Here is a 27,904-nt window from a genome sequence, read left to right on the forward strand (position 1 = left end):
CTATGGAAGACGCCACCGCTAACCCCAGCTATCGCCCATGGTCCGAGGTCCCCATCACCTTCAGCAGGGCTGACTAGTGGGTGGATATTCCCTACATGGGGCATTTTCCCCTTGTCCTTGATGCAACCGTACAGAAGGTGCTCTTTAGAAAAGTGCTCGTTGACGGTGGGAGCGCTCTGAATCTCCTCTTTATCGGAGCCCTAAAAGAGCTAGGCCTCGGTTTGTCCGATCTCACACCTTCTGAATCCACCTTTTGGGGTGTGGTGCCAGGCAGGGCCTCCAAACCACTTGGAGAGATTACCCTACAAGTTCAGTTCAACACGGCAAGCAACTACCGTGTCGAACATATTCACTTCTATGTCGTCAACTTCGACACCGCCTACCACACCATACTTGGTCGGCCAGCTCTGGCCAGGTTCATGGCCATGCCACACTACGCTTATCTGGTGTTGAAGATGCCTTCGCTTGCTAGAGTCTTGGCAATGCGGGCCAACCTCACCATCACCTATGCTTGTGAGACGGAGAGTCTTGCCCTCGCCGAAGCTACCGACCTCTCCATCTAGATGGCTAGCATGGTCACTGAAGCCAAGACAGTGCCTACCAAAGACTTGGAGATCCTAGAGCTGGAACCTCTTCGTGCCTCTACCAAGTCAAAGGAAGTCAAGGAGGTCGGCCTCGGCCTCGACGATCCCTCCAAGACCATGAAAATTGGGGCTCACCTTGACCCCAAATAGGAAAGCACGCTCATCTTCTTCCTACATGCCAACGCCAACGTGTTTGCTTGGAAACCTGCAGACATGTTGGGGGTACCACGGGAGAAGATCAAGCACTCCTTGAATGTCTCGCTGACCGCCAAACCGATCAAGCAGAAACTCCATCGATTCACGCCAGACAAGAAGGAGGCAATTAGGGTAGAAATAAAATGGCTCTTAGTTGTCGGATTCATAAAAGAAATGTATCATCCAGATTGGTTAGCAAACCTTGTTCTTGTTCGAAAAAAGAATAAAGAATGGAGAATGTGTGTTGATTATACTGATCTTAACAAACATTGCCCTAAAGACCCCTTCGGCCTGCCTCAGATAGACGAGGTTGTAAACTCCACCGCTGGCTACGAACTACTCTCCTCCCTTGATTATTACTCCGGCTATCACCAGATTTCCCTAAAGGAAGAAGATCAAATCAAGATATCGTTCATCATGCCCTTTGATGCTTACTGCTACAAAACTATGTCCTTCAGACTCAAGAACGCCGAAGCAACTTATCAAAGGGCCATCCAGATGTGCCTCGACCAACCGATCGGCCGCAACGTTGAAGCCTACATCGATGATGTGGTCATCAAAACCAAGGCCGCCGATAATCTTATCATCGACCTTGAGGAAACCTACGCCAACTTGAACAAATACCGATGGAAGTTGAACCCTTCAAAGTGCATCTTTGGAGTTCCATCCGGTATACTACTGGGCTACATTGTCAGTGCTCGAGGCATCGAACCTAACCCTGACAAGGTCTCTGCCATCACCAACATGAAACGGCCAACATGCATCAAGGATATATAGAAGCTTACAGGCTGCATGGCTGCCTCAAGCCGCTTCATATCATGCCTTGACGAAAAAGGGTTATCTTTCTTTAAGCTCCTCAAGGCCTCCAAGCGCTTCTCCTGGTTGGAGGAAGCAGACATAGCTTTCGAGCAACTCAAGTTGTTCTTAACAAAGCCTCCGATTATGACAGCGCCACGACTAGAGGAAACTCTATTGATCTACATCGCCACCACTTCCCACATTGTCAGCATAGCTATTGTCATCGAACACGAGGAAGCCAGGCATGCCTACAAGGTGCAATGTCTAGTGTACTTCATAAGCGAGGTACTTAATGAGCCCAAAACTTGTTATCCTTAGGTACATAAGCTGTTATATGCAATCCTGATTACGTCGCGCAAGCTACGACACTATTTCGACTATTACAAGATTGTTGTGGTCACTGAGTTCCCTCTAGGGACATTCTCCGCAACAAGGAGGCCAACGGCCGCTTCATTAAGTGGGTCGTAAATCTCGGTACTTACTCCATCGAATTTAGAAGCAGACCTACCATCAAGTCACAAGCGCTCGCTGTTTTCATCGCTGAGTGGACTAAGATCCAAGAACCTATCGCTGCCACTTGCCCTGAGCATTGGGTGATGTACTTTGATGGTGTCCTTAACATCAATGGTGCTAGAGTGGGCATTATGTTCATTACTCCGACCAAGGATAAGCTCTGGTACGTTCTCCGAATACACTTTCTAGCCTCCAACAACGCCGCCGAATATGAAGCATGTCTCCACGGACTCCGTATAGCCATCAAGCATGGCGTCAAACGCCTCATGGTGTACGATGATTCTGCACTGGTCATTAACTAGCTTAACAAAGACAGATCTTGCTCCAACGAGAAGATGGAAGCATATTGCGTCGAAATCAGGAAGCTCGAAGGAAAATTCTACGACATCGACTATCACCATGTGGTACGCGACCAAAATTAGCTCGCCGATCACTTATCCAAGATGGGCTCTTCTTGCGCCGCGATCCCATCGGGGATCTTTGTTCAAGATCTCCTGGCGCCATCCATCAAAGAAGATAAGGAAGTCAAAGAGGTTCCCCTGCTGAGCAGTTGGTACTTGCGGTACCTTTGCCGGTCGCCGATTGGAGAGAGCAATTCATCAAGTACCTCACCAGCATCGAGGTACCCACTGACAAGACTGAAACTAAACGCCTAGTTCATCAAAGCAAGCTTTACGTGCTGGTGGATGGCAACTTGATAAGGAAAAGTGCCAAGGAAGGGATACTTTAGAAATGCATCACCCAAGAGGAGGGAGTAAAGCTACTTCTCGAAATTCACTCTGGTTCCTGCGGCAACCACATGGCCTCAAGAACACTGGTTGGCAAGGCTTTTCAAGCTGGTTTTTATTGGCCCACAGCCATCACTAATGCAGAAGACCTCATTCGACGTTGTGAAGGATGTCAATTCTTCGCTAAGTAAACACACATGCCGACACAAGAGCTGCAAACCATCCTAGCTTCCTAGCCCTTCGCATGCTGGGGACTGGACATGATCGGGCCTTTCAAACCAGCATCAGGTGGTTTCCAATACATATATGTTGCCATCGACAAGTTCTACAAGTGGATTGAATATAAACCGCTCGTCTTGGCTACTGCAAAGAAAGTAGTCAAGCTCTTCAAAGATATCATCCACAGATTTGGTCTACCGAACAGCATCATCACCGATCTCAGAACTACGTTTACTGGCCATCACTTCTGGGACTTCTATGAAGACCGATGCATCTCCATCAAATATGTCTCTGTTGCCCATCCAAGAGCCAACGACCAGGTCGAATGGGTGAACAGCATGATCCTTCATGCCCTCAAAAAGCGACTATAACAGAAAGAAGAAAAGCACTCGGGTAGATGGCTTAAGGAGCTTCTAGCTGTAGTCTGGGGACTGCGTACTCAAGCTAGTCGTAGCACTGGCGTGACTCCATACTTCTTGGTCTATGGCTCAGAAGCCATACTACCAGCGGACATTACTTTCCGAGCACCTAGGGTGGAAAACTATGATGAAGAGCAGGCCACAGCTGTTCGATCAGAGGATGTCAATAGGGTCGAGGAAGAACGCCTAATCACCTGCATCCGCATAGCTAAATATCTAGAAGGCTTGCGGAGGTACTACAACCGAAACATCAAAGGTCATTCATTTGTTGTCGGCAATCTCATTCTCCATAGAAAACAAAAAACTGAAGGGATGCACAAGCTCTGTTCCTGTTGGGAAGGGCCTTATGTCGTCAAAGAGGTTACTCGACCAGGGTCTTATCGCCTAAGTGATTTAGAAGGAGTCGATGTTCCCAACTTGTGGCACATCGAACACCTTATACGTTTCTATCCTTGAAACACTCTAGATATGTACTCTCCACTTTTATATTGAGTAAAGTTTTGGTCTCCATAACTTGTCTCTGATTTGTCTCTATTATGGTTTAACATCCACTCGCGATCGCCAAGCTCCATGCTACTTCATAACAAACTCCAATACATAATCGCCAAAACTACGCCGACCATGTTTCTCCAAAATCGCCGAACAAGTTTTCTCCAAAATCGCCGAACACGTTTTCTCCAACGTAATCGTCGAACACGTTTTCAAAAATGTTAGCGCCAAACATGATTTCTCCAATGTAATCATCGAACACGTTTTCTCCAACGTAATCGTCGAACACATTTTCGAAAACGTTAGCGCCGAACATGATTTCTCCAAACGTTATCGCCGAACATGTTTTCTCCAAAATCGCCGAACACATTTTCTCCAAATCGCCGAACACTTTTCTCCATACCTCTAGGATATTTCGTCGATCGAAGATCAACATACTTTGTTTTCTGTTCTCTTCGGAGAAGACCCAGTCTCTGATTTCTCCCTACACATGCTATGGGCTCCGCGTTCTGCGTTATGGGTGGTCGGATGTAGTTCCTTGGTTATGCCTATTTGTCCTACACGTCTATGGGCTCCGTGCTCGACGTTATGGACTATGGGTCAGCCAAGGCTAAGAGTTTAGCATAGAATACACTGCTCGAACACCGCTTATGCTACCTTTATCTCCAAGTTCGTACAACAACCGCTGAGCAGCACATGTTCCGCGCTGTTTTTATGGAGAAGACCTAGTCACCGATCTCTCCCTACATGTGCCATGGGCTCCACGCTCTGTATCATGGGTGGTTGGCTGTGGTTCCTGGGTCATGCCTAATACTCCTACACGTGCATGGGCTCCATGCTCGACGTTATGGACTATGGGCTAGCCAAGGCCATAGGGATCAGTAGCAAACCAACTATTTGGACACCACTTGAACTACGCATAATCGCATCAGGATTGAAACTACAAAGATTTTTTCACCGAAATACAAGCAAACTGCATATACTACATATACATGCACCTTGGAACATTTATTCGATGAATAATTGTTTCTTGCGCTTTCGCGTGTTCTAACTACACTGTCAAGATTTTACAGATGATAATCTATGAGTAGATTACTGAGCTCCACCTTTACCATCCATCTCACCAAATAGATCTATATCGCCGACTAGCATATTCGTTGCATCCTCCACCTCATCCTCCAGCTGCTGGGTCTTCGCATCACTTAGTCCTTCGGCGAACCCACCCCCTATTGACTGAAGGTCGATGGTTGGGTAATGGGACCAAACAACCACGAGGACATGGGTAGCGACGATCATAATGGCATCATGGTTGAAGATCTTGAAGTTCTCCCATGCTACCTTGCACCTCTAGATGATGGTGTCTGAATGTTGCTGCCTGCCGTCACACTGAGTGGCCGGTTCCAGGTCGACGCAGTCAAGCACCGGCTTAATTGCGGTGATTATAGCATCGAAGTTCTCTGTTTGGACCTTGGCCTCCTGCACAAACACGTCAAACTGTGCTTTGGCTTTATGACGATAGCCTGTAAGTGTTACAATGATCCACCATACAAGGAAGCTACTTCAGCAGTAATTCCAACAAGGAGGAATTAACCTTTTAGCTCCTCAGCAAGTCTGTTCGCCTGCTCTGCTTCCTTTACCTTCTCCTAGCGAAGTTGATTAATGGCCTAGCGCATTTGGCCGAGCTCAGCGTCTTGGTCTACAAGCGCAACAATTATCACTGAAAATGTGGCTGTTTAGCAATACAAAAGTACATTCATTGATATATCGTACCTGCTTTCTGCTTGGATACACTGTTAAGTTGTTCGATTTTCCTCTCCAGCTGCTCGGAAGCACTTTTCAATTGGCCGAAGATAGTGGCTAGCTGCTCGAACTGGCTCCACACCTGCTCGGCCACAGCAGCCAGCTTTTTGGTTAGGACACCCTACTGGTATTCTAGGTCCTATGCATTGGACTCCACAAGGTCTCGTTCGCGTTGGGCCCTCTGGATATTCTTCTCTGAGAGGTTCCTAGCCTCTTTGAGTTTTTCATTCTCCTCAGTAAGGGGCTCCATTTGCTTTATCAGCTGGCAGCGCTGCTCAGTAACTCGAGTTATTTCCTACAAATGCATAATGACAGTATCATTATCCAATTCCAAAAAACAATCAGGACCTTTCTAGACAAAGTATTAACCTTGATCTGTTTCATCACACCAGTAAGGGCAGTCTCTAGTCTCCTGAATTCCTTGGTGTCCTCCTCTTCGACAATTACTATTTCATCACCGCGCTTTCGGAGGATCTAGACTAATTGGGGTCGAGGCTCATCACGCATGATCTCCTCCACCTCGTCCTCCTCTGTTGCAGTCGGGGGCACCACTTGGGGGCTCGGTGGCCAGATAGCGGGTCCGACCATGCCCTCCAAAGTATCGGGGAGTGATGTCTACTCCTTCGGTGCTGAAAGCTTTTCCGCTCTAGATTCTGTCATTGCCAAAGGTGCTGTCACTGACTCGTTCACCGTTGTAGACAGTTGTTCGCTGCCACCAAGCCCACCAGGGCAGCGATTGGCTCCCCCACGTGCTCTTGAGCACTTGGGGACTCTAGGATGGGGTCTACTGGCATCTTCCCCGCTCCGAGGCCAGCTTATGGTTGCTGCTCAGTCTAAGCAGGTGGGGCTGGATCTGTGGCTCGCCTCGCACTATATCAAATTAGTTATTCACCTTGCACAGAAGTAAAGAAAATATAGCAAAGTAACTTTAACATAAGGACACTTACGGTTTGGTTTGACGGTTCAATTTCTTGAATCGACGATGCCTGCCCGAGCCTCTAGGCGCAGCCATAGGGTCGACTCCCGTGCTCTGCGGGGGAATTCTTGGCTCTTCCTCAGTCGACCTCAGTTCTGCTTGATGCTCTAGGGCCCTTTCTGCCTACTGCTCTAGGTCCACTTCCGCTTGTTGCTCGGGGACTTCTGTTGCTCGCCCTGCATGGACTTCTATCATCTGCTGTGTAGAAATTCCCTCCGCCAGCTGCTCGAGGACTTTCCTCGTCAGTGCCTCACGGACTTCTTCGCCTACCCTAGGTTGTTCCCTTGCGCATGGGCTATGTGGTGGCTCTTTCGTGCTCGGGGGAGGATCCGTCAGAATTTCATCGTCGCTAGACCAATCAAACACCATGGTCCTTCATGTTCGATTGGTCTGATCATCGCCAAGTGAGATGCCACCCAGTTTGTGAGGAGCAGTAGCCGCTGTTTTCCACTTCTTCTAGGCCAGCTCATCTACCGCCAGCCTCTTCCCCCCAGATTTTCACCGATACCGAGGGAGGACTCTCTGTCCGACCAACATCCATACCTCCGGATTCTGAGGAAACGCCAACGGAGCTTTCTTCAGGTTGAGTTGGTGGTCGTGCATCCACTGCCGGTGGCCAATCATTTTTTGGCATGCCCGAGAAATACACTGCCCTATCCTACGAATGGATCTTCACATGAGTGGATTAGTCTATTGCTCAGCAATGACAAAATAAAAAACTTCTCAGAAACACATAGTTGGGATATTCACCTGAGGAGGTAGATTCTTGTAGTTAAAGGGCTTTGTGTACCCTGACAATCTGAATGAGGCAAGCAGAGCGAACAGCTCGACAGTCCGCTCTTCAATGACATTCCTACATAGTATTTCTGGCCTCTCTCGGGTACCATCGGTCTCCCCTTTAAATTCGAAGCCTGGGTATGCCCTCTCTTTATAGGGTTGAACACGACGCACTATGAAACTTGCCGCTACCAATCTATCATTGGTCCTCATGCCTTTTATTAAGCCAAGGAGTTCCTTCACTTACTCCATATCATCATTGCTCAGCAGCTCCTACCAACTCCTCTGGCTTTCTAGGATGTGGTCGGTGTTATAGTGAACTGCTAGGTGGCTTTATTTTATGTAGAACCACCTGGTGTTCCATCCCTTCAGTGATGTGTTAAGCGGCATGGTAAGGTATTCGCTCGCCATTCCATCTCACAACTGAAGGTACACTCCACCGACCACCTTGGAACTAGCACCGCCTCTCTTCTTTAGCCAGAATAGGTGACAGAAGAGATTGAAGTGGGGTAGGATTCTGAGGTATGCCTCACAAAAATGGATGAAGATTGAGATGTGCAAAATGGTATTGGGGTGGAGGTTGCACAGAGTAACCACCCAGAGCTCCAATAGATCCCTCAGAAATGGGTGAATAGGAAATCCTAACCCATGCCAGAAATAGTTGTCGAATACCACTGCTTCGTCAGTATGGGGTGTTTGGAAGGACTCACCGAGGGCTGGCCGCCATCCGGTGGTAGCACAGTCATGGAGAACGCTGGCTTCCACCAATCTGTTTAGCTTTGCTTCTCTTGTTCACGATGGTACCCACTCCTTGTTGCGTCGGGCCATGGCGCCCATCTTCTTAGGACTAGTCTTCTATGATTTCACAGCTCCCTTCTTCGGCGCCATCTCCTAGACCTGGTTAGGGTTTGGCGGTGGAGGCAAATGTGGTTGCGGATTCGGTGATGCGAGAGATGAGGAGGAAGATGAAGTGGAAAAGGTGGGAACAGGGATTGCGATGGCACTGTTATAAAGGACTTTCCCCACCATTCTGCATGCAAGGGTTTTTTGGGAACCATTCCTACGATCTGCGCCACTCCGATTTCTCTGATGCGGCATATGGGCCATTACCTAGGCTTCTGCGCAATCGCAGCCCATGTCGCCCATTTATCACTGCCGTTAGTTGCTACTCGCCAAAATATCTCTGACTTCACCATTTATTGAGGCTTAGTAACCGACACTGTATAGCCGTTCCTCCAGTTTTTTCTCCACGGTTTGATTTCTCCGATGTCTCCGCTTGCATCTCAAGGACTGGTTGCCTGCTTGGCTGATTTTTTATTGTTTTTCTGTTTCTGACCCTGGCACCACGTGACTGCATCACCTACTATCAGGCTTGGGGACTAAGTGGGCACACTTCACCTTGCGGTGAATGTGTTTTATCTCATTTTGGGGCTACGCCTGGGCACTAGCTGCCTGCTCGGCTGGTCATTCATTATTTCTATGTTTCTAACCCTGGCACCACATGACTACGTCATCTACTGTTAGGCTCAGGGACTAAGTGGGGACACTTCACCTTGCAGTGAATGTGCTTGTTTTTTCTTGAAGACTCCGTGCCTCTCGAAGCTAATGAAGATTATCTCCTTTTCTCATGGTCAGACTATAAGTGGGCACACTTGGTCCACTGTGAAGGAATTTTCAATTTAGAACTTGAGCCCCTTACACCCTTATGGCAAGCCATACTTGGGTCACACTGCTCGACGATAGGTTACGCTGCTCAGCGACAGTTCACACTGTTTGGCGATGGTTCACACTACTCAACGACGGTTCACACTACTCGGCGACAATTCACGCTGCTTGGCAACTCATCACGGTGGTTGGACCGTGAGTTTGACTGCTCGGCTTTATTCACACCTGCTCGGACGAGCTCAAGACGGTGTTGCACAATAGGTACAAGGTGCTCGGGAACTAGCTGTGGGGGGTACGACCCTGAATACCCATGGTAGACCACATGGGCTACGCCCCTAGGGGTGGCCCAGCCCACAAGATAAAGCCTTATGGGGCACGACTCTGCTCGGCGCCACCCACAAGATACTAGGAAGATATCCTAAAGATACTACGAGATCTGTTAGGATATGTATGATCCCAATATTCCTGTAATTAGTTATTACTTTTTGGTTATCTCTCATATCTAACCGACTTGTAACCCTGCTCCCTGGACTATATAAGGTGGGTAGGGACCCCCTCCAAACTCACGGTATATCATACAATAGCTAATACAAACCAATAGACCACTGGAGTAGGGTATTATGTCATACTGATGGCCTGAACCTGTCTAACTCGTATATCTCTGTTGCCTTCTTATTCTTGATCTCACGCTCCTCTACCAATCAATCTACCTTCGTGGGATACCCCTTAGAGGACTACCAATGATATTCTATCGACACTTGGAATGTGCTACCTATCTCATGATCACTTGATAAACTAGGTTAGCACTTAGGGTTTCATCAATTCACCAAAACCAAACTAGAGCTTTCACCATTATCATCGACATGCTCACCCGCTACAGCGATGACACCGAGCACGCCATCAAATGGCTCCTCGATGATGGAACCATCATCGATGGTGACGGCAGCCTACATGGGACCTGAGAAAGGGGCATCAAGGCATAGGGTGGAATTGGTGGTGCCTCCTGCCCCTCGCCGCCTCTGCCATCGGTGAAGGTTGAAGCCGTCGATGAGGGTGAACTCAAGGTCAATGTCAAGAGGGAGCCGATCGATGCCAGCACCGATGAGGTGAAGCTAAAGGTTGAAGCTTGTGGTGAGGTAGAGGTGAATGTGAAGGTTGAAGCCCATGGTGGGGTCAAAGTCAAGGTGAAGAGGGAGCCAATCAAAGCCGATGGCTACTTCAAAGAGCAATCTGGTCATCGGGTGAAGCAGGAGGAGGTGGCCAACGCGGTCGATGTCAAGGAGGAGCAGGCACGTGATTCACGAATCAAAGGACAACTTTTGTCATGGCGTCATGTTAAGGAGGATCCAGAGAGTGACAGTAGTGAAGATGAGGTGGACATCATGGATCCCATGCCAAGGTCTAAGAAGAGGCCCTGCAAAGATGACGATGTGCCTTTCATCGATCTAACGATGTCTCAACTGGTGTCGTACTTGAACTCAAAGCCCATCCACATGATGCCACCACTAGGGGCCATGCCGATGAGCGAGTGGAGGATGGTGGTGGCGCCACCGCCACCTAAGCTGGACAAGTACCCACCAGACTACCACGAATGGTGCTTCTTCAAGAAGTCGTATGCCACCGGCCTATTAACTTGCTGCGGGAGGAAGCCGCTGGACACCGGTGAGGTCGTGCACTTGGCATTCCCATCGTCGTACGACAGGCTCCACGGCGGCCTCAAGATGTCGGTTAGGTAGGCGGCTGCTCTAGCGGAGATCGTGCGCTTCTCAACCAACCAATCTAGAGAGGTTTATTCTTGCAACTACACCCACTCCCACTCTTACACCTGTGTAGAGTTAGTATCTCAGTTTTCATTATCCAATTGATGGTTAATTGCAGATTGGGAAGCTATCTCCCGTGTGGGCAAAGTGCCTTGCCCCACTGGCAAGTTCTTCAAGGATTATGGTCCAGGCAAAGATAGAGTTCCCGAAGATGGAGCTAAGGCTGACGCAGGAAGTTTTGCTCTATGTTAGGTAATGAGTGTTAGTTTGATCTCCACCACATTGATCTCATCTGACTCAGTCCAACGACTGAGTCAGACCCCTTGATCGTGTCCTGATCGAGGGCACATAACCAACCACTGGTCGATAGACCCCTGTCACACAGTGCTATAAGAAGGAGGTGGGGCCAGGGCTCTAGATACGAGGTTCGACGCCACCACTAGACCCTACTGAAGAACCCTAGAAACCCCTCCGATCATGGGTAGCATTACAAGTGACGGGAAGCACCGCCGGCAGCCCCTGCCCTCTGGACTCCACCGCGCCTACGCTGCCATGACACCGGCATCCACGTTGCTATAGTGCCATGGACGCAACTGCGCTAGTACAAGGTATAGGAACAAGTTTCCCCATCTAAGTCGAGATTATCCCCTGATCTACGTTTTTAGAGGTACTATAACCTATTAATGGTATCAGAGCCAAGTTTTTTTTTCTAGTGAGTAGATCTAGATAGGGGTAGTAGCAGTTTAGAAGAAGATGAGAGAGATCCAATTCGAATCGAAGCAGAGGGTTCCTAACACTAACCCTAGAAGGGGAAGAACAACAGAAGGAAAAGGGGCTCGATTCGGCCTAATTCGGATTGATCCAGACATGAACCCTAACCCTAACTCACGAAAAGCAAGCGGGGAAGATGAACAGTGGGTTCAGCCAAACCCTAATCGGCCAAATCCGAATCCTAACCCTAGACTTGACCCACTCCGGGAAGAGAGAAGAAGGGGTTTTGGGAGGTTAACTCACCGGATTAGCTTTGGGAAGCACCGCTGGTTCACCGCCGTGGTGGTATTCGTCCGACCTAACCCTAGCAGAAGAAGGACGGAGGAGTGAGGGTACCTACTAGGGCTCCTTCGCCGCTGACACCACCATCGTGGCATGGGAAGTAGACCACACCATCGTATCCACCAGCGTGGGCAAAGAAGATCCAAGCCACCGACTCGTTGGTGTTCTGCCGCGTGGTGTGGGTGTGCCGAGGGCACCACCTCAAGGCTGCTCGATGACGGCGCGCTCACCCTTGGGTGAACGTGTGCGCCGGCGAGGGGGCCTACGGCGACGCCGCCATCCTTCGGCCACCATGGGTGGCTGTTGCTGCCTCTCCGTCGCTCAAAGTAGAACTGAGAGAGAGAGAGGAAGAAACAAATGGCTAGGGTTTTCCTGGGGGGATGGCGCCATCGCCGTTTTTTATCCTCCGAAGCACGCACTCAGTCGTCTGATCTGCATCGACAGTGCAGAAGCCACAGGTCGGAGGCTGGCCCAGGCGGGCATGAGCGGCCGGGCGGCTTTACCGACCTAGGTCTAGGTTGTGTCCTGGGAAGGCACAGCACACGAGCAAGCGAGGTGGACCAGGCTGATTTGCAGTCGGGCCATATGAATAGGATCAGTTTGAGCTTTTTACTTTTTTCTTCTTTTTCCAGTGAATTTAGTTTTTTCCTGGAAATTGATTATTGGCTCAAATAAAATTAGTTTTGAGGAGTTTTTTCTATGGGTAAAATTCACCAATTATGTTTAAGTTTTCGCTGCAAAGTTTAATGTTTATTATCTTCTAATTAAATTCGAACCAATGGGAGAATTTAATTAGAAGAGTAGCTATATTTAGTAAACTAAGATTATGTTTATCCTCTAATTAAATTGGAATATGGGAAAATTTTAAATTAGAGGAGTAGTCCATTTTTTGTTTAAGTAAGATTATGGTATTGTCATTTTCTGACCAACGTTGATGATGACAATATTATAATGAATTTAAGTTTGAAGTTTAAATCTCTGATAAATTTTACACCAACATAGTCAATTTATCAGAGAGTAGATAAGGATCAAGAAATGCTCCTGAACTAAAATAATGTATTTCATTATCAAGTTTCCGCTGCAATAATGTTGATTATCTTCTAATTAAATTCAAACTAACGAAAGAATTTAATTTTTAAGAATAGTTATATAGATTACAAGTTAATTTATGAGTTTTATGCATCAATTCTATTTTCTGTCCAATGGTGATGTAAAATTGATGCAAAAGCACTTTGTATGTTTTATATCACTCATCTGCATGCCAACAGGCTGCAATGCTAGGGTATGTGAATAGAAAGGCTTGAGTAAATCCAGTTCAGGACAGTTTTCTTTTTGTTAGTTTACTAATTTTCAGATTAAATTAGAACCAACGGGAAGATTTAAATGGAAAATAAAGTATAAGTGAAGTTTTAGTCATCATGACTAAGTTTTCGTATAGATGTATCCTGCATGGGGAGAAGTTTTGGCATAGTACTTATGCTAGTCAATCCTGCATGGCAAGAGAAGTTTTCTGATGATTCACATGTTTTGTATCCCGTATAGCGAGAGAAGTTTGGATAGCTCTTATGCTATCCTAGTATTGACCTTGGCACAATAGAAATGCATCGTCATAGTCAATACTAACCAAAAGATAAGAAAAGATGTAAGTGTGACTTGCAAAAGTACTGCTAATGAAAGACCTTGTTGAGTTCTTAAAGTGAATTAAGGAAAGTGTACTCCTAAACGGATCAAGAAATAACTTTGTTTATATGACATAATTATGTGAATGAAGTAAGTTAAAAGTGTCTCCTCGTTTACAGGCTTTCTGAATAGTTATCGAAATTATGGTAGTAAAGTTCATGACATATTTCGAGGGGGAGAATATCAAGATTAATTAAGAAAAGTACTCTTCATTAAGAGTGAGATAAAGTTTAATTAAGAAAGATACTCTTCATTAAGAGTGAGATAAAGATTAATTAAGAAAGATACTCTTCATTAAGAGTGAGATAAAGATTAATTAAGATGTATGCGACCATCAGAGGAGCACAATGGTCACAACAATAATACCCCTAAGCAGAGAAATAGCTAAATTCCTAGACCTTTTAAAGTTCCGACAGAAAGATAACGTAGTCAGCCTCAAAGATATTAAGGTGGTGCTTAAAGCGCCATATGAGGTTTTAACAGATTAAACTCAAAATAAGATATTTGAAGATATAATATCTTTAAAAAAGATGAGAAGATCTAGGGGAGCATGGTATGTAGAGGTAAGTAAAGACCTAAGACTTGAAGAGAAGAGGGACTATATGCCCACTCCAATGACTCATGAGCAACAAGTCTCTCAATATCTGTTGATGTTGTATGACTAATACAACACCTGTTGTTAGCTGTTTGAAGAAGATAAATAATATAAACAAGGATATTGTAATACATGAGCCTGTAGAATCAATTGCCTCTTGGCAATGAAGAGCAACAACAGCCCCATATAAAAGTGCCAGTAGCTAAGGCCCTAGAAGGTCTCAAAAAATTAGTAAACCAGTTTTCTGATGACTATAAAGTCTATGTTAGTGATCCCATCTTATTTGAAGAAGCTGTGAGAAGCATTTACTCGTTTAAATGGCAAGAAGATATGAAAGTTAAAATGAATTCGATGAATACCAACGATGTTAGGGACTTAAAAGTAATTCCTAATGGAGCCAAAACAATTGACTGTTAATGGGTCTACAAGACAAAATGTGACTCCAAAGGGAATGTAGAAAGATATAAAGCACGACTTATGGAACTATGCTTTAAGCAAAGAGAATGAATAGATTATAATGAGAGTTTTCTCTTCAGTCTTATGTAAGGATTCTTTTAGAATCATAATGGTGTTAATGGCATAGTACAATTTCAAGTTACATCAGATGGATGTAAAGATGACATTCCTCAACGGAGATTTATATAAAAACATTTACATGGCGTAACCCAAAAAGTTTTGTCATGAAAGAAAAGAACATATGGGATGCCACCTGTAGAAATCCATTTATGGGTCAAAAGTAAGTCTTTAGACAGTAGTATTTGAAGTTGATGAAATGATAAGAAAGTTTGGGTTTTAAAGAAAATAGGAAAGACAATAGCGTTTATGCGAAGTTCAAGAATGGAAGATTCATTTTCCACAGCCTGTGAATAGATGACATTCTACTCACTAGTAGTGATGTTAATATATCATTGGAGAAGAAGTTTTGTCCTCAAGTTTCAATATAAATCATCTTGGTGAAGCGTCATTGGTTCTAGGAATCGAAATTCACCGAGATAGATAAAAATGGGGTATTATCGCAAAGGCGTACTTAGAAAAGATTCTAAAGAAATAAACCGATATGACATCGATCAAAAGAATATGGTTCTGTATGTTTCAGCTGTTGGAAGCTTGATGTGTGTACAAGTACAAGTAAGAACTTACTCTGACGTAGTTTATGTATCCGGGATATTTTGGTAGAAGTTCAGTTTAGATATAGATCACTAGAATTGAGTTAAGAATGTCTTACAATTTTGCAAAGTATCATAGGTCTGATGCTAAGTAAGAAAGAATAAGTACTCTCAAATAGTTGAGGGTACAAAAAAGTTAAGTCTTGGTGAGATGGGTAGTAAAATTCACAACAGTTGCTAACACTCATAGTTAGAGTATTATCGTGGAAAAGCTCCAAAGAAACAATTATGGTGTCATCAGTGATGCATACCATAGTATAGCTTGTCATGAGGCTTAAGGAACAAGCAAAAGAAGGTTAAGGGAATTTGTACCTAGATTTAATAATGATAAACAACAACAATAACCATTTAAAGTAAGATAACTCTTAAGACAACAAGTCAAGTGTGTTGTCAAACATATTGACACTAAGGTATATGTTGTAAAGGAAGGAGAAAATCCAGAATCATTTTGAAAGCATTGAGCACATAAGTACCGAGTAAGTACTTGTGGATCCGCTTACCAAAGGCTAACCACCCAGTACATTTAGAGAACACACAGTCGATATGGGTTTATGGGAAAGCCTATGATTTCTGGATACTAAAGGCCTAGCTGAGTATCTGTTTCAAAATAGAGAGGTGCGTTGTAGCTGTTTAATCTAATAGCAATAGACCGTGATGATGAGGCATGCTCTATGCACTGATCTGTGATGGAATGAGAACAAGATAAAGTAAGTAAGTTAAGTTTAAGTCATAAGGTAAAATCAAGGGGGAGAATATTAGGATTGATCTCATCCGACTCAGTCCAACGATTGAGTCGGACCCCTTGACCGTGTTCTGATCGGGGACATACAACCGACTACTGGTCGGCGGGCCCCTGTCACACATCGCTATAAGAAGGAGATGGGGGCCGGGGCGCTAGATACGAGGTTTGACGCCCTCACTGGACCCTACCGAAGAACCCTAGAAACCCCTCCGATCGTTGGCAGCGTTGCAAGTGACGGGAAGCGCCGTCGGCAGCCCCCGCCCTCTGGACTCCACCGTGCCTACGCTGCCTCAACACCGGTGTCCACGTCGCTGCAGCGCCATGGACGCAACTACGCTATTAGGAGGTACATGAACAAGTTTCCCCATCTAAGTCGAGATTATCCTCTAATCTACGTTTTTAGAGGTATTATAACCTATCAATGAGATGAACCGAATATTCATCTATGCTTGTTTGATTTGTTACTTCAGGCCTCCAATCCATTTTGCTGCTATGCTGTACTGATTAATGCTGAATTTGTTGGTTCGTTGCAGCTTCTACATCCATCGCTCGTCCATGTACCTAGTTGCTCCTGAAAGTGTTCATCATCCCGACAATCCCCTCCGTTTGCTGTTCAAGTTACTCCGGCGATTCGGCGTACCTGAAAACTGAAGTCCTGGTGTGGCCAGAAGGTACCCAATGGACAACGATGGCCGCTTGGAAGGTTTTAGGAGCTCACTAGGAATAGAGCAGTGCGAATCGCTTCACTGTGTTGGCTAATTTTGCTCCAGGAAACTTGGTTGTAGTCAATCCAGTGTCTCTATATGCGGTGCCATATGGCATCATCGCTATTAGCTGTTCTTGTATCTATGCCCCCCTCCCCAATTCTTAGCGTTTGGTGCCCTGTACTGTCCTTGCTCCTTGAGGAATTGCTCGACAAAATTTGCCGAATTTAGTGCATCGATTAATTTTCTCTGATTTATTTTTGGGGTCTGTATTGTTGAGGTGTTCTTATCTGGTCTTCCCTGGAAGCAGATCAGTGAATCTTTTTTGTTGTTTCCTTTTCTGTTTTGGCTGATCGAGCTGTAAAACAGAGGACCCAAAACATCAAGATTGCAAGAATGGTTGTTTGGATGTTCCCAGACTTTGAGTGGAGAGGCATGGTTAATTCGTTTGCGCTTCTCGATCAGTGCCCTGTTCGTTTGGCTTATAAGCCTTACTTTTCAGCTAACGAATAATATTTTTCTCTCACAACAAATCAGCCAACGGTACTTTCATTCATGCAGCCAAGCGAACAGGGCATAGGTCATCAGGATGGGATGCCATCCAGAATGCTGAAACGGATAATTTGTTAGTTGAAGTCTGGGGCTTTAGCCTTAAATAAAACTCTAAAAAAAAGATACTTGTTTGGGAAAAACCAGGACACATAAGAACGTGAACGTAAAGAGAACAGAACAAATAATGGTTTTTTTAAATATAGAATGCCCCTCCTATTCGGAATCCTTCACCATCAAACATGGTCACAAGGAGCAATTAATTTGATTTAGGTTTTAACTTCTTTTATTTTCTTTATTTATTTTTTTCACCCAAAACAGATGCTAATTAAATAAATTATATGCTAAACGTGCCAACCATGTCCTCGAATAAAAAATAAGTTTTGGATTAAGGAAATTCTGCGAGGCTGTATATTGTGGCCCACTTTGCAGCAACCGATGACACTCAACCCAAACACTCAAACCCACACCATGCCCTTGCACGCTGGGCTGAAGCCTGGAGCCGAGAGTTTCCTGTGTTCCCCCACTCAGCCGTGCCACCGCCGCCGCCGGAGTGTGTCATCGCCGATTCGCCTGGTATGGCGGCGCCGCCCGGGGGAGCGGGTATAGTGTGGCAGACGCCGGCCAACCCGCCCGAGCCGCACGACTACATCATCCGCAACGGCAAGTAACCGCAGCCTCCTCTCCTCTCCTTTCCTGGAAGCCCTGGAACCGCGCCGCACGCTGGTTCCCAGCACTAAAACCCTAAACCCCTCCTGTGCTAACGATTGGTCTCGGTTCCCTCTGAAGGTCGGCGCTACGTGAGGCCTTACTACTTCGAGTTCATCTCCCATGTAATTTCCGGACCGCTTGTTCCTGTACCTTATTTCTCTCTTGTGCTACTATATATTTTCTTTGGCTTCCTGTTCGACTCCAGATAGATTATCATGCTTATTATGTGAGGATACAGATTGATTTCATCAGGTTATGTAGTCGTAGATATGGTCTCCAATTGAAATAATGGCGCTAGATGATTGGTCATACTATCACACACATTCAATTTCCGAAGTTTCATCACAGTGCTTTGCTTAACCTGTCACATAAGGGTAAATCCTCTCTGTTCTACCCTGCTGTGCCATGCCAGATAGTTCATCCTTCGACTAGTATCAGGGCTTGTTTCTATTCTTATGGAATGCTGGTTCAGATTGGTTTGCTTCGCTCAACTATGGATAAGACAGATGCATTACATTCTCTGTGGATCTAAGCATTTTGTAAAATTTCTTGTTCATTCCTCATTTGGCTTGCAGGTGAAGAGCAGATGGGCTGGAAAGACCATTGTTGACCTCTTCACTGATGAGTTCAAAGGGCGCTCCCGCGATTACTATGTATGGTGCCATTATTTCCTTCGAATTTCATGTACCATAGTGTTTATTTTAATCACACGACATTATGGTTATATTATATCATTGTCTGCCCTCCAGTCCTACTTGTAGAGATATGTCCATAGGAGGCTTGCTACTGAATGAAGTTTCTGTTGTTTCTTGAATCCCATCATCTTGAACCATGCATCTTCTTTCATGATTTAAACCTTGTGCTTCAGATTTTGAGCTCTGTTTTATTCATATAACTACAGTAACTTTTTGCATTGCTGCATCTAAGTGAAAGGTGAAATTGCTAGATTCATGCAGTGAAGTGTGGGAGGCTTCAGGTTGATGGGCAAACGGTTCACACAGACTATATTGTGAAATCATCACAGAAGATAAGCCACTTCTTGCACAGGTCAGTTGTTTTGATCAATTTTGAAATCATTATCCCCACTAAACAAATGTTCGATAATTTCGCTTCATAAATTCAACATAGATTGCTTCATTCAAACAAATGTTCCAAAGATTAGGGGCAGCATAACTGTTTACAATTTACTGCAGATATATTATCCTTTGCATGCTTGCTTATATCATAAAAATGGCAAGTGAATCAGCAGGTAACTAATAGATGTTTTGGCTAATGTCTCAGTTTGCTCTTTCTAGTGGGACTAGGTAGCGTGCCCGTGCGTTGCTACGGGACAACTAAACTTTTACTACTGAAAACACACGGATCGCATGATAAGATAACAATACTGTGAAATTGAATACCGACATCAAAGCACACATTTTCTGGAAGAGAAGGATATCAAGAATCAGAATTTGTATAACTTGGCTTATTTTAAATAATTAGAAGAACAACAAGTAAGATAATATAATATAGCATGATAATAATTATAAAAATGCGCTTACACAGAAGCGCAGGTCCATGTGATGCTTCATAATATTTTTGGATTAACATTTTTAAAAATGTAATATTTTTAGGATAAAATGAGAAAAGACCAAACTACGCATAACCCACAATCACAGGTACTCTAACCAAACCTCCAAAATTATCCTTAGCACTTCAGCAGCAGCCACCAGTGAGTAAGGATGAAAACGGACGGGATGAATCCCGTTCCGTCCACAATCGTATTCCGTTTTTCCCGTCCGTTTTTATTTTCCAGAAAAATACGGAAATAGAACGGGGTGCACCGGGACCAGGACCGAAAATGGTTGAGCATTTGTCCGTCCGTATTGCCGGTATCCCGTTTTCGACCCGGATATACCGTTTTCATCCCGTTTTTGTTTCTATCCGGGATAGGCCTGCTCAGCTTAGACTCAGTCCATCTAGGCCCATTGGCCCAAGACACAAATTCTAACACCTCGCACGCCCGCGCCCCGCACGTGCGACGGCGCGAGTCAACTCCTCCCCTCGGCCCTCGCGGCGCGGCGATGCGGCCTCCTCCGTCCGCCGTCCTCTTCCTCTTCCTCCAATCTATGCGGTCGACGCCGTTGCTTTAGCGTGGTCACTGCGGTAAGGATGAAAACGGATGGAAACGAATAGAAAATAGCTCTACCGTTTTCGTTTCCATATTTTTTAACGGAAACGGGAGCGGGAGCCGGACAGCCGGGACCAAAAACAGGAGCGAGATAAATAGTAATACGAGTAAATACGATCGAAAAATAGACGGAAACAGACGGCAAGTGGGAACTTAAGCCGGAAGTACATGCCACGTATGACAAATCAAATACATAAACAAAAGTGTATAGACAAATAGATAATACACCTAACAAGTGAGTCACTACCAACGACAAGTTACCAACGCATAGGACCAAGCAAGTATAAAACAATTTCCTCACAAGAAAAGAAAAGAAAAAAGTCAGGAAAAAAAATGACGGAGTCTCTAGAAGCTCCGTGGCCACTCGTTCACGGATACCTTTTCTCCCTTCCGCACGTCGGCTGCGGGGAAGGACAATAGGCACGTCAGCTGTGGGGGCTCCAGTTCCAGGTCTAGGGCTGCCTGCATCCCCACAAATTAGAAACAGCGGATGACTTACTGGTGATGTGCGACGGGCTAAGGTGGGCACAGCGCTGGCGCAAGTCCTCCGGGCGACGGGCTAGGGCGGGCACGACGCAGCGGGGAGGAGGCCGGGCGAGGGTCGCGAGGGCAGCGGATTACGTGCAAGAGGGAGAATGGCCGTCGTGGATCTCGACTAACCTGCCGCGGCGCCGTGACGACGAGCGGCGTCTACCCGTCTTCGTTGGGCTCTGACTGCTGCCCGAGATGGCGATGACTGCCGCCCGAGATGGCGATGAGCGAGGATCAGGGAGGCCGGTGGCGAGCCTTCACCGGTGTCGGACCCTAGCCGGAGGCCGCTGCTCACGATCTCTCTGCCTCCGACCTCGCACGCCGCCTAGGGCCCGGCGACCGCCGTGCCCCTGGTGGAGGCACAGGCACAGGCCGTGGCGGCGGCGGCGGCCCTGGTGGACGCGAACGACTTCCGCAAGTACCGCGGCATGCGGCAGCAGCCGTGGGGCAAGTTCGCGGCGGAGATCCGCGACCCCAAGAAGCGTGGCTCCCTCGTGTGGCTCGGCACCTACGACAACGCTCAACTTCCCCAACGAGGTGGGCTCCCGCGGCGCCGACTTCCGGAAGCTGCCGCACGACGCCGACTTCGAGCCAGCAGGCAACAAGTCCGTCAAGGCCAAGGCGTTCGGATCGTCGACGTCGTCGGTGACGTCGCTGTCCCCCGCGACAACGACGATGACTGCCGCCCGAGATCGGTGGCGAGGTTTCCTTTTGCGTGCACGATGACTACCGCGCGAGGTTTCCTTTTGCGTGCGCGAGCGATGGCCGCTTTTGCGTGAGGGGGAGTTTCCTTTTGCACCGATCGCACGATGCCGGGCAGAGCGATGTAAATTTTAGTTGTAAATTTTACATCAGGAATCCTATACTATTTATAAATTATCCTAACCACTTTTTTATATTCTTTTCCTCTTGTACATTTGCATCAGGAATCCTTTCTTATTCTTTATTTTTTTCCCACCCTTCCACCTGCCAGCACACGTCGCGGGATCGCACGGGGAGAGGCAGAGCATCAACCCAAAAATTGTCGCACCATTCGGTTGTCTTAGTTTTGTTCTTTTTAGTTGTAGGAGATTATTTTTAGCTAATAAACCATAATATAAATAAAATGTTAGTTGTACTGATGAACTGTTGTTGATTCGTTGACTTTTAAGTTAATGATGCCATTTAATTTAACTTTATGTGCCATCTTCCCTTCATGTAGTTCTCTGGTCAACCAGATGCTTCCTGTGGCATGCCAGGAAGGCAGGAACCTAGACTCTCTGTGTTCTGATTTCACAAAAATAATTCACATGTCTTTTTCTCATTTACAAATTTTAGTTCAAGGCTTTTCTAAAGGTGATTTTTTCTTCCAGGCACGAGCCACCTGTCTTGGCTGGTGATATTTCAATACTTCAGAATGAAGTTGATGTCGTAACTATTTGCAAACCAGCTTCTGTTCCAGTAAGTTTATATTCATAATAATGTACATGAAAGTTGTTATACTAGTATACTACATGATGTATAAAATATTTATGGATCTGGTCTTATTATTACGACAATCCTTTGTTGTTCAAATTGTGTCCTTTTTAAGTCTAGACAATTTCTTGTCTTATTGTTATTGTTACTAATCAAGTGTATTTGTCAACATGTCACATGTTTATTAAAAATATGTCACCTGAACTAAAATGCATTAGGTTTTGTAGCAACACAAATTATATGTGCTAGTAAATAGTCAATACAGTGCTCTTAAAGTTGTATCTGATGGGGCTTTTTCGGGCATTTTACTGGTAGAATCTTAGTTTTTTTTCTAGTAATTTGTTATATGATCTGATGATGCCTGAGTTATCAAGTAATCATGAAGGATTCTCCTGGATGAAAGTAAATTAAGTTTGTTTGAAGATGAAATCAAATCTTGATTTTAGAAGTTACTACGGGAAAACTAGAATTCCTAGGTGGAATCAGTATCATTATTCTCAGAAGAACATAGCCTCCCAAATGCTAACCAAAGAGGACATGAACTTAGGTGGTGTGTACACACGTCTTCTGCCAACTAATCTAGGTTTAGTACCTACAGAAATACTTAATTGCTAATTAGTGTATGTTTGGTTGAAGTCAGAACATTACATACATAAATCTAGTGGTTCCCATTTTGTAGGTTCATCCATGTGGCCAATACCGCAAGAATACTGTAGTTGGGATTCTGCAGGCTGAGCATGGGTTAACACCCTTATTTCGTATCCTTTTGCTTTAATTATCTGATTATTTGTCTTTTCCTTATGATTTCTACCATTCATCATAGATGTTAGAATTCCTTGACTACCATTTTATTTTTGCAGCGGTGCATCGGTTAGATCGTTTGGTTTCAGGCCTCCTTATATTTGCAAAAAATGCCGACAGAGCTGAATGTTTCAGGCAACAGGTAATATTAGAGCCCACGACAGTATTCTCCTTTTTATCATCATGTTGCTTATTATGTGCGTCTGCACTCTAGCATGTGATTGTGTCCACTGTATGGAATAGCCGGTTGCAGTGAATGGGAACAGCTCGATGGGAAGGCGAGGTTATTCACTTAGCCACCCTGGAGCTAGAAATGCTAGATAATAGATTGAAGAGATTAAGGCCCTGTTTGGCAGAGCTTCACTTCACTAGTGAAGCCATTTTTTTTTGGCTTCAGCTCCACGAACAGCTCCACCAGTGGAGCTGAAACGGTTTTGGTAAACCATTTGGCAAAATGGCTTCCCTGTGAGAGCATGTTTTTAGGGGCCTGGAGGAGGAGCCGGGAGAAGCCACTTTTTTTGGCTCCATCCCACCCCAAATCACTGTGAGAGCATGTTTTTAGGGGCTTCACCAGTGAAGCTATTTCACTTTACCCCGTTTGTCAAAAAACGGCTCCAAACGGCTCCTGAAGCCGGTGGAGAAGCCCTGCCAAACGGGGCCTAAATGTTTCTTTCTTGATCTCTCAGACAAGGGCACAAGGCACTCACCTAGAGGGCGCCAATTACAATCCATTCAAGCTAACTGACTTTCTAAAGAACTGATTTCTCATTTCTTGTATAAATAAACAAACCATACCTGAGCCTAACAACCAAACTGAGCTAACTTGAAAGCAAAGCAAGTGACGCTGATGGAGCCTATCATTTAGGGGCCATCACAGTAGGTCGAGGTTCACCAAGGATACTGCAGAAGCTGGCTGTCCAGTCCACTTGACCAAGAGCTGGTGAACACTGTGACAGAGATGCACTCGACCATGTTCTAGCACAATATAGTGTAGAGGCAGCAGTAGCAGCGGAGTAGCTGGAGGCAGACAGAAGAACTTCTTGACAGCTCACATGGAACATGTCATGGATGTGTGCCCCTAGCGAACTCTCCAAGCGACATGCCACCGACTTCACTTGGGCTATGATCTTGTACGTCACAAAGAAGCGTGGTCACAGCTTGTTGGTGGAGTTGATCATTGAAGCCGAGGTGTGGTGACAGCCTGACAGGTAACATAAGCGCAATCTGACCTAGTCTCTAAACAACAAACTCCACGTTGATGGCCACGGTCGTAGTTCTTGTTGATCTGCTGAGCCTGCTACAGGTGGTGATGCACACGTGCCAGGAATTTGTCGTGGTCATCTTGGGATGAGCCACAGCATCAACCTGAACATAACCTAGTTCATAAGAATGGATTGATGCTGGGTCGTGACTGTAGACAAGTGGGAATGGGTCTCTTGTAGCACCATGTGGTATGAAGTCTTGTAAAAGAGTTCCGCCCATGGCACCCAGCTCGCCCAGTTTCGTGTCCGATCCCCAATCATACCACGAAGATACATAGCAATGATTTTGTTAACCACACTCGAACTAGGAACAACAGATAATAGATTGAAACAAATTGAATGTTCTGGCTTGATCTCCTAGATTAGGGGCTCCTGATATATAGAGTGCCCTGATACAATACATTTAAGCTAACCAACTCACTAACAAATCAGGTTCTTATATAAACAAACCAAACCTGAGCCTAATGATGAAGCCTAGCTAGAAAGCAAAGCAAATAGCGCTGAAGGAGCATATTGCCTAAGGGGCTGTTGTGGTAGTCTTCTTGTGATGACGTTCCTAAATGCAGCTCCACATGACACTGTCTGTCTGCATTCATCTTATGATTTGCTTGTTGACGTATTTTATCCTTTTACACATTACACATTTTTCCAATTTAAGCACTGTTATCGCAGATTGAAGCTGGTCTGCTGCAAAAAGAATATGTGGCCAAGGTTGTTGGGGTTTTTCCTGATGGTGAGGTATACTGTTTATGTAATGCCCACATTTCTCTGGCTCCAAGGATAAATAGCTATTCAGTTGTGAAAATAAATAGTACAGGAAATATGTAACATGTCAGATCTTTATTTTAATTTACTTTCTACTTATGCCCTACGTCTTAGATGCCAAGTTGTCTTACGTTGCATAAGGTTTCTTTTTTCTGAAAAAAATTGAGATCCAACGAAGTTTAGGAGCTGTGTATTTTGTATTAAATTACTGTACGGTCCAGCCAAAAAAAAGTTCAAGGTGACGCCACATACAACTAACTAGAACTACTGATGGTTCGGACTTGGACACACTGATTTGAAAGGCGTCCGCTTAGCCTGACAAGGAACCACCTGTACGCCTAATTGGCAATTAGAGGCATGTTCTTTACCGTCACTGAATCTTCTTTAGGAACTTCGTAAAAAGAATCTGCTTTGAGAACCATAATATATTTCTGGAAAGTTCTTGCCAGTATTCTAAGCATTTCAAATATATTTGTTTCGCATACGTAAGCGCTAATGTATATCTATCTGAACGAGTTTCTTTTCAGCAAACTGTCGATGCCAATGTAAATTTCAATGCACGGGAAGGAAGGAGTACTGTGGAGGTCTGTAAGCAATTAATAATCTTGTTGTGCATGTTTTTCCGTGGCAATATGTTGGAGCAATTGCTGAACCTCTCTTTCCCTCCCTCCTTTCAAACAAAGCATATTGCTGTCAGTGCAATTCTAGGCTGGTACAAATTGCTTTGTAGATGTTAACAATGTCTACAATTTATCAGATAATTTGTACCACATTTAATGTTACTTCATTAAAACCTTGTATATTCTAAGTCAGGAATATAAAATAAGAAAGAAATTTCATATTATCCCTGTAGAGATATCATTTTCTTTTGTTTTTCCCAAATAGCAGGTCAAACAACATACCACTATTTACTTATGCAAACCACATGCAAGATTTGATAGAACTACATGTGCACTTAGCAAAAGAAATACTGTTCTCTAATCTGAGTACAATTTCTGAAATTCAGATTAGTGGTGGTGCTGGTGAAGAACCAAATGGAAAACAAGCACTCACCAGGTTTCAAAGGATTTGCACTGATGGGACACACAGTATTGTCTTGTGCAAACCTGTGACTGGTCGAACTCACCAGGTATTTTTCTCTGAATTGTGTTCATTGCAATGCATTTGAGTATACTAGTGGTCAGATGTATTTTACAGTGGAACAACAAACAACATGATAGCTTGCCACTCAGTCTAGATTTAAGAAATTAATAGATATGGTGCATGACATCGCTGTGTCCCCAGTCCCCACATATTAAATTTCATGGTCAAATCAATATGCAGATATGCACCTTGCCTCTACAGTACAGATGAAATAAATATTCATATATCATGGATTTGTGTCCTTTTGGAGAATTTTGGAGCAGTTCATCATAGTTCAGGGATTGGGATGGTCCCATTGCGGCACCAGAGTTGCATTTTGAGAAGGAATTCCCAAGTTTGAATTGTTAAAACCATGTGAAGTATTTTTGATTCATGCTCCCAGCTCCAACAATGATGCACAAATGGTTATTTTCTCAATTGTATATCTTGGGAACTTGGTATTGCCTATCACTAGTCATTGTAGACATATTTATCCTTCCAGTAAAAGATGAATAATGCATAGTTTTCACATACTATCTAAAACACAAGCCTTCATCCATTTTCTCCCAATTGTTATTGGCACTAGAACGGTAGAACCATGAAATGGCTCCTATCGTGTTGACTCATAGTCCTCATTTAAACTAGCTTCATGCCCAATGTGTTGCAGTATTGCTTAATTCACTGGCATGTACCAGTTTGCCTTTTTTTTCCTTTTCTTTTTGCAAGGGATGATGCCATGATGGTCTTGGTACTAATCTGGCTACTGAATTCTTTTTTCCTATAAAATTGTGTTTTGTTATGCTTTTACATATATTTGTATCGTTTGCATAATGCCCTGATATGTTAAAAATGTAGATAAGGGTGCATCTAAAGCATGCTGGTTATCCAATAGCTAATGATGAGCTGTACCTATCGGGGAACTTTTGTCCACGATCAACAAAAGGAACAAGTGCCAGTAAAGAAATTGCACCATCAGATCCAGACAATAGTGCTGCTGATCATGGCAGCAAAGATGCAGAAACAGATGTGGAGTTTGATATCGACCCCAAGTGCACAAACTGTCCAAATCTTGCTCCAGTAGGGTGAGTGCTGACTGTTGCTTAACAAGTTTTTTTGTTACTAATGTTTAGGATTGCCAATAAAGAGTTTGATTAGAGAACAAATTTTTCCAAGTGCTTTATGGTAGGATGGTATATTGTGTATTCTTTGTTGATATGCCTTTCTGTTTTGGCAGTTATGATGGAGATGAGGAAGGACTATGGTTGCATTGTGTGCGGTACACTGGTCCTGACTGGAGCTACGAATGCCCTTATCCTGACTGGGCGTTCCTTGGTAGCGTGTCAACAAAGAAGATGAAGTCATGATGTAGTTCATGGTGAGTTGTAAGGCCATCAAACTGAACAATCAAATAGTATTGTTTTGGCGTGCCCTATGATTGGGGTTCCGAGGTTTTCATTTAAAATCAAACACACCAGGTCCGGTTTTCCTCCCCTGCTTCTCATTCAGCCAATCCACGGTTCAGACCTTAATCCACTCCTTCAAATTCAACATACATTAGTGCATCCAGCCTTTGATTGGTTCCATGTCTACAACATTCCTGTGTTGTGTGTGTGTGTGTGTGTGTATATATATATATATATATATATAGAACTACTATCCTGTAGCTGGCATAATA

General features: G+C 44.8%; 1 protein-coding gene and 1 pseudogene across 1 annotated transcript; both read left to right on the plus strand.

Annotated features, from left to right (window-relative positions):
• Window positions 1-6,331: 6,331 nt before the first annotated feature.
• On the plus strand, window positions 6,332-17,004 carry LOC136465637 (DNA repair protein RAD5B-like; annotated as a pseudogene).
• Window positions 17,005-17,870: 866 nt separating this feature from the next.
• On the plus strand, window positions 17,871-27,805 carry LOC136467067 (RNA pseudouridine synthase 7-like). Its single transcript, XM_066465613.1, has 12 exons — window positions 17,871-18,075; window positions 18,202-18,245; window positions 18,699-18,776; window positions 19,070-19,170; window positions 22,177-22,264; window positions 22,959-23,037; window positions 23,140-23,222; window positions 25,015-25,080; window positions 25,635-25,691; window positions 26,114-26,236; window positions 27,085-27,311; window positions 27,464-27,805. The coding sequence occupies exons 1-12, from the start codon at window positions 17,991-17,993 to the stop codon at window positions 27,591-27,593; spliced, it is 1,161 nt and encodes a 386-aa protein (XP_066321710.1). The 5' UTR covers window positions 17,871-17,990; the 3' UTR covers window positions 27,594-27,805.
• The last annotated feature ends 99 nt before the right edge of the window (window positions 27,806-27,904 follow it).

This window comes from Miscanthus floridulus, chromosome 7, assembly GCF_019320115.1.
Source record: "Miscanthus floridulus cultivar M001 chromosome 7, ASM1932011v1, whole genome shotgun sequence".
Classification (NCBI taxonomy): Eukaryota; Viridiplantae; Streptophyta; class Magnoliopsida; order Poales; family Poaceae; genus Miscanthus; species Miscanthus floridulus.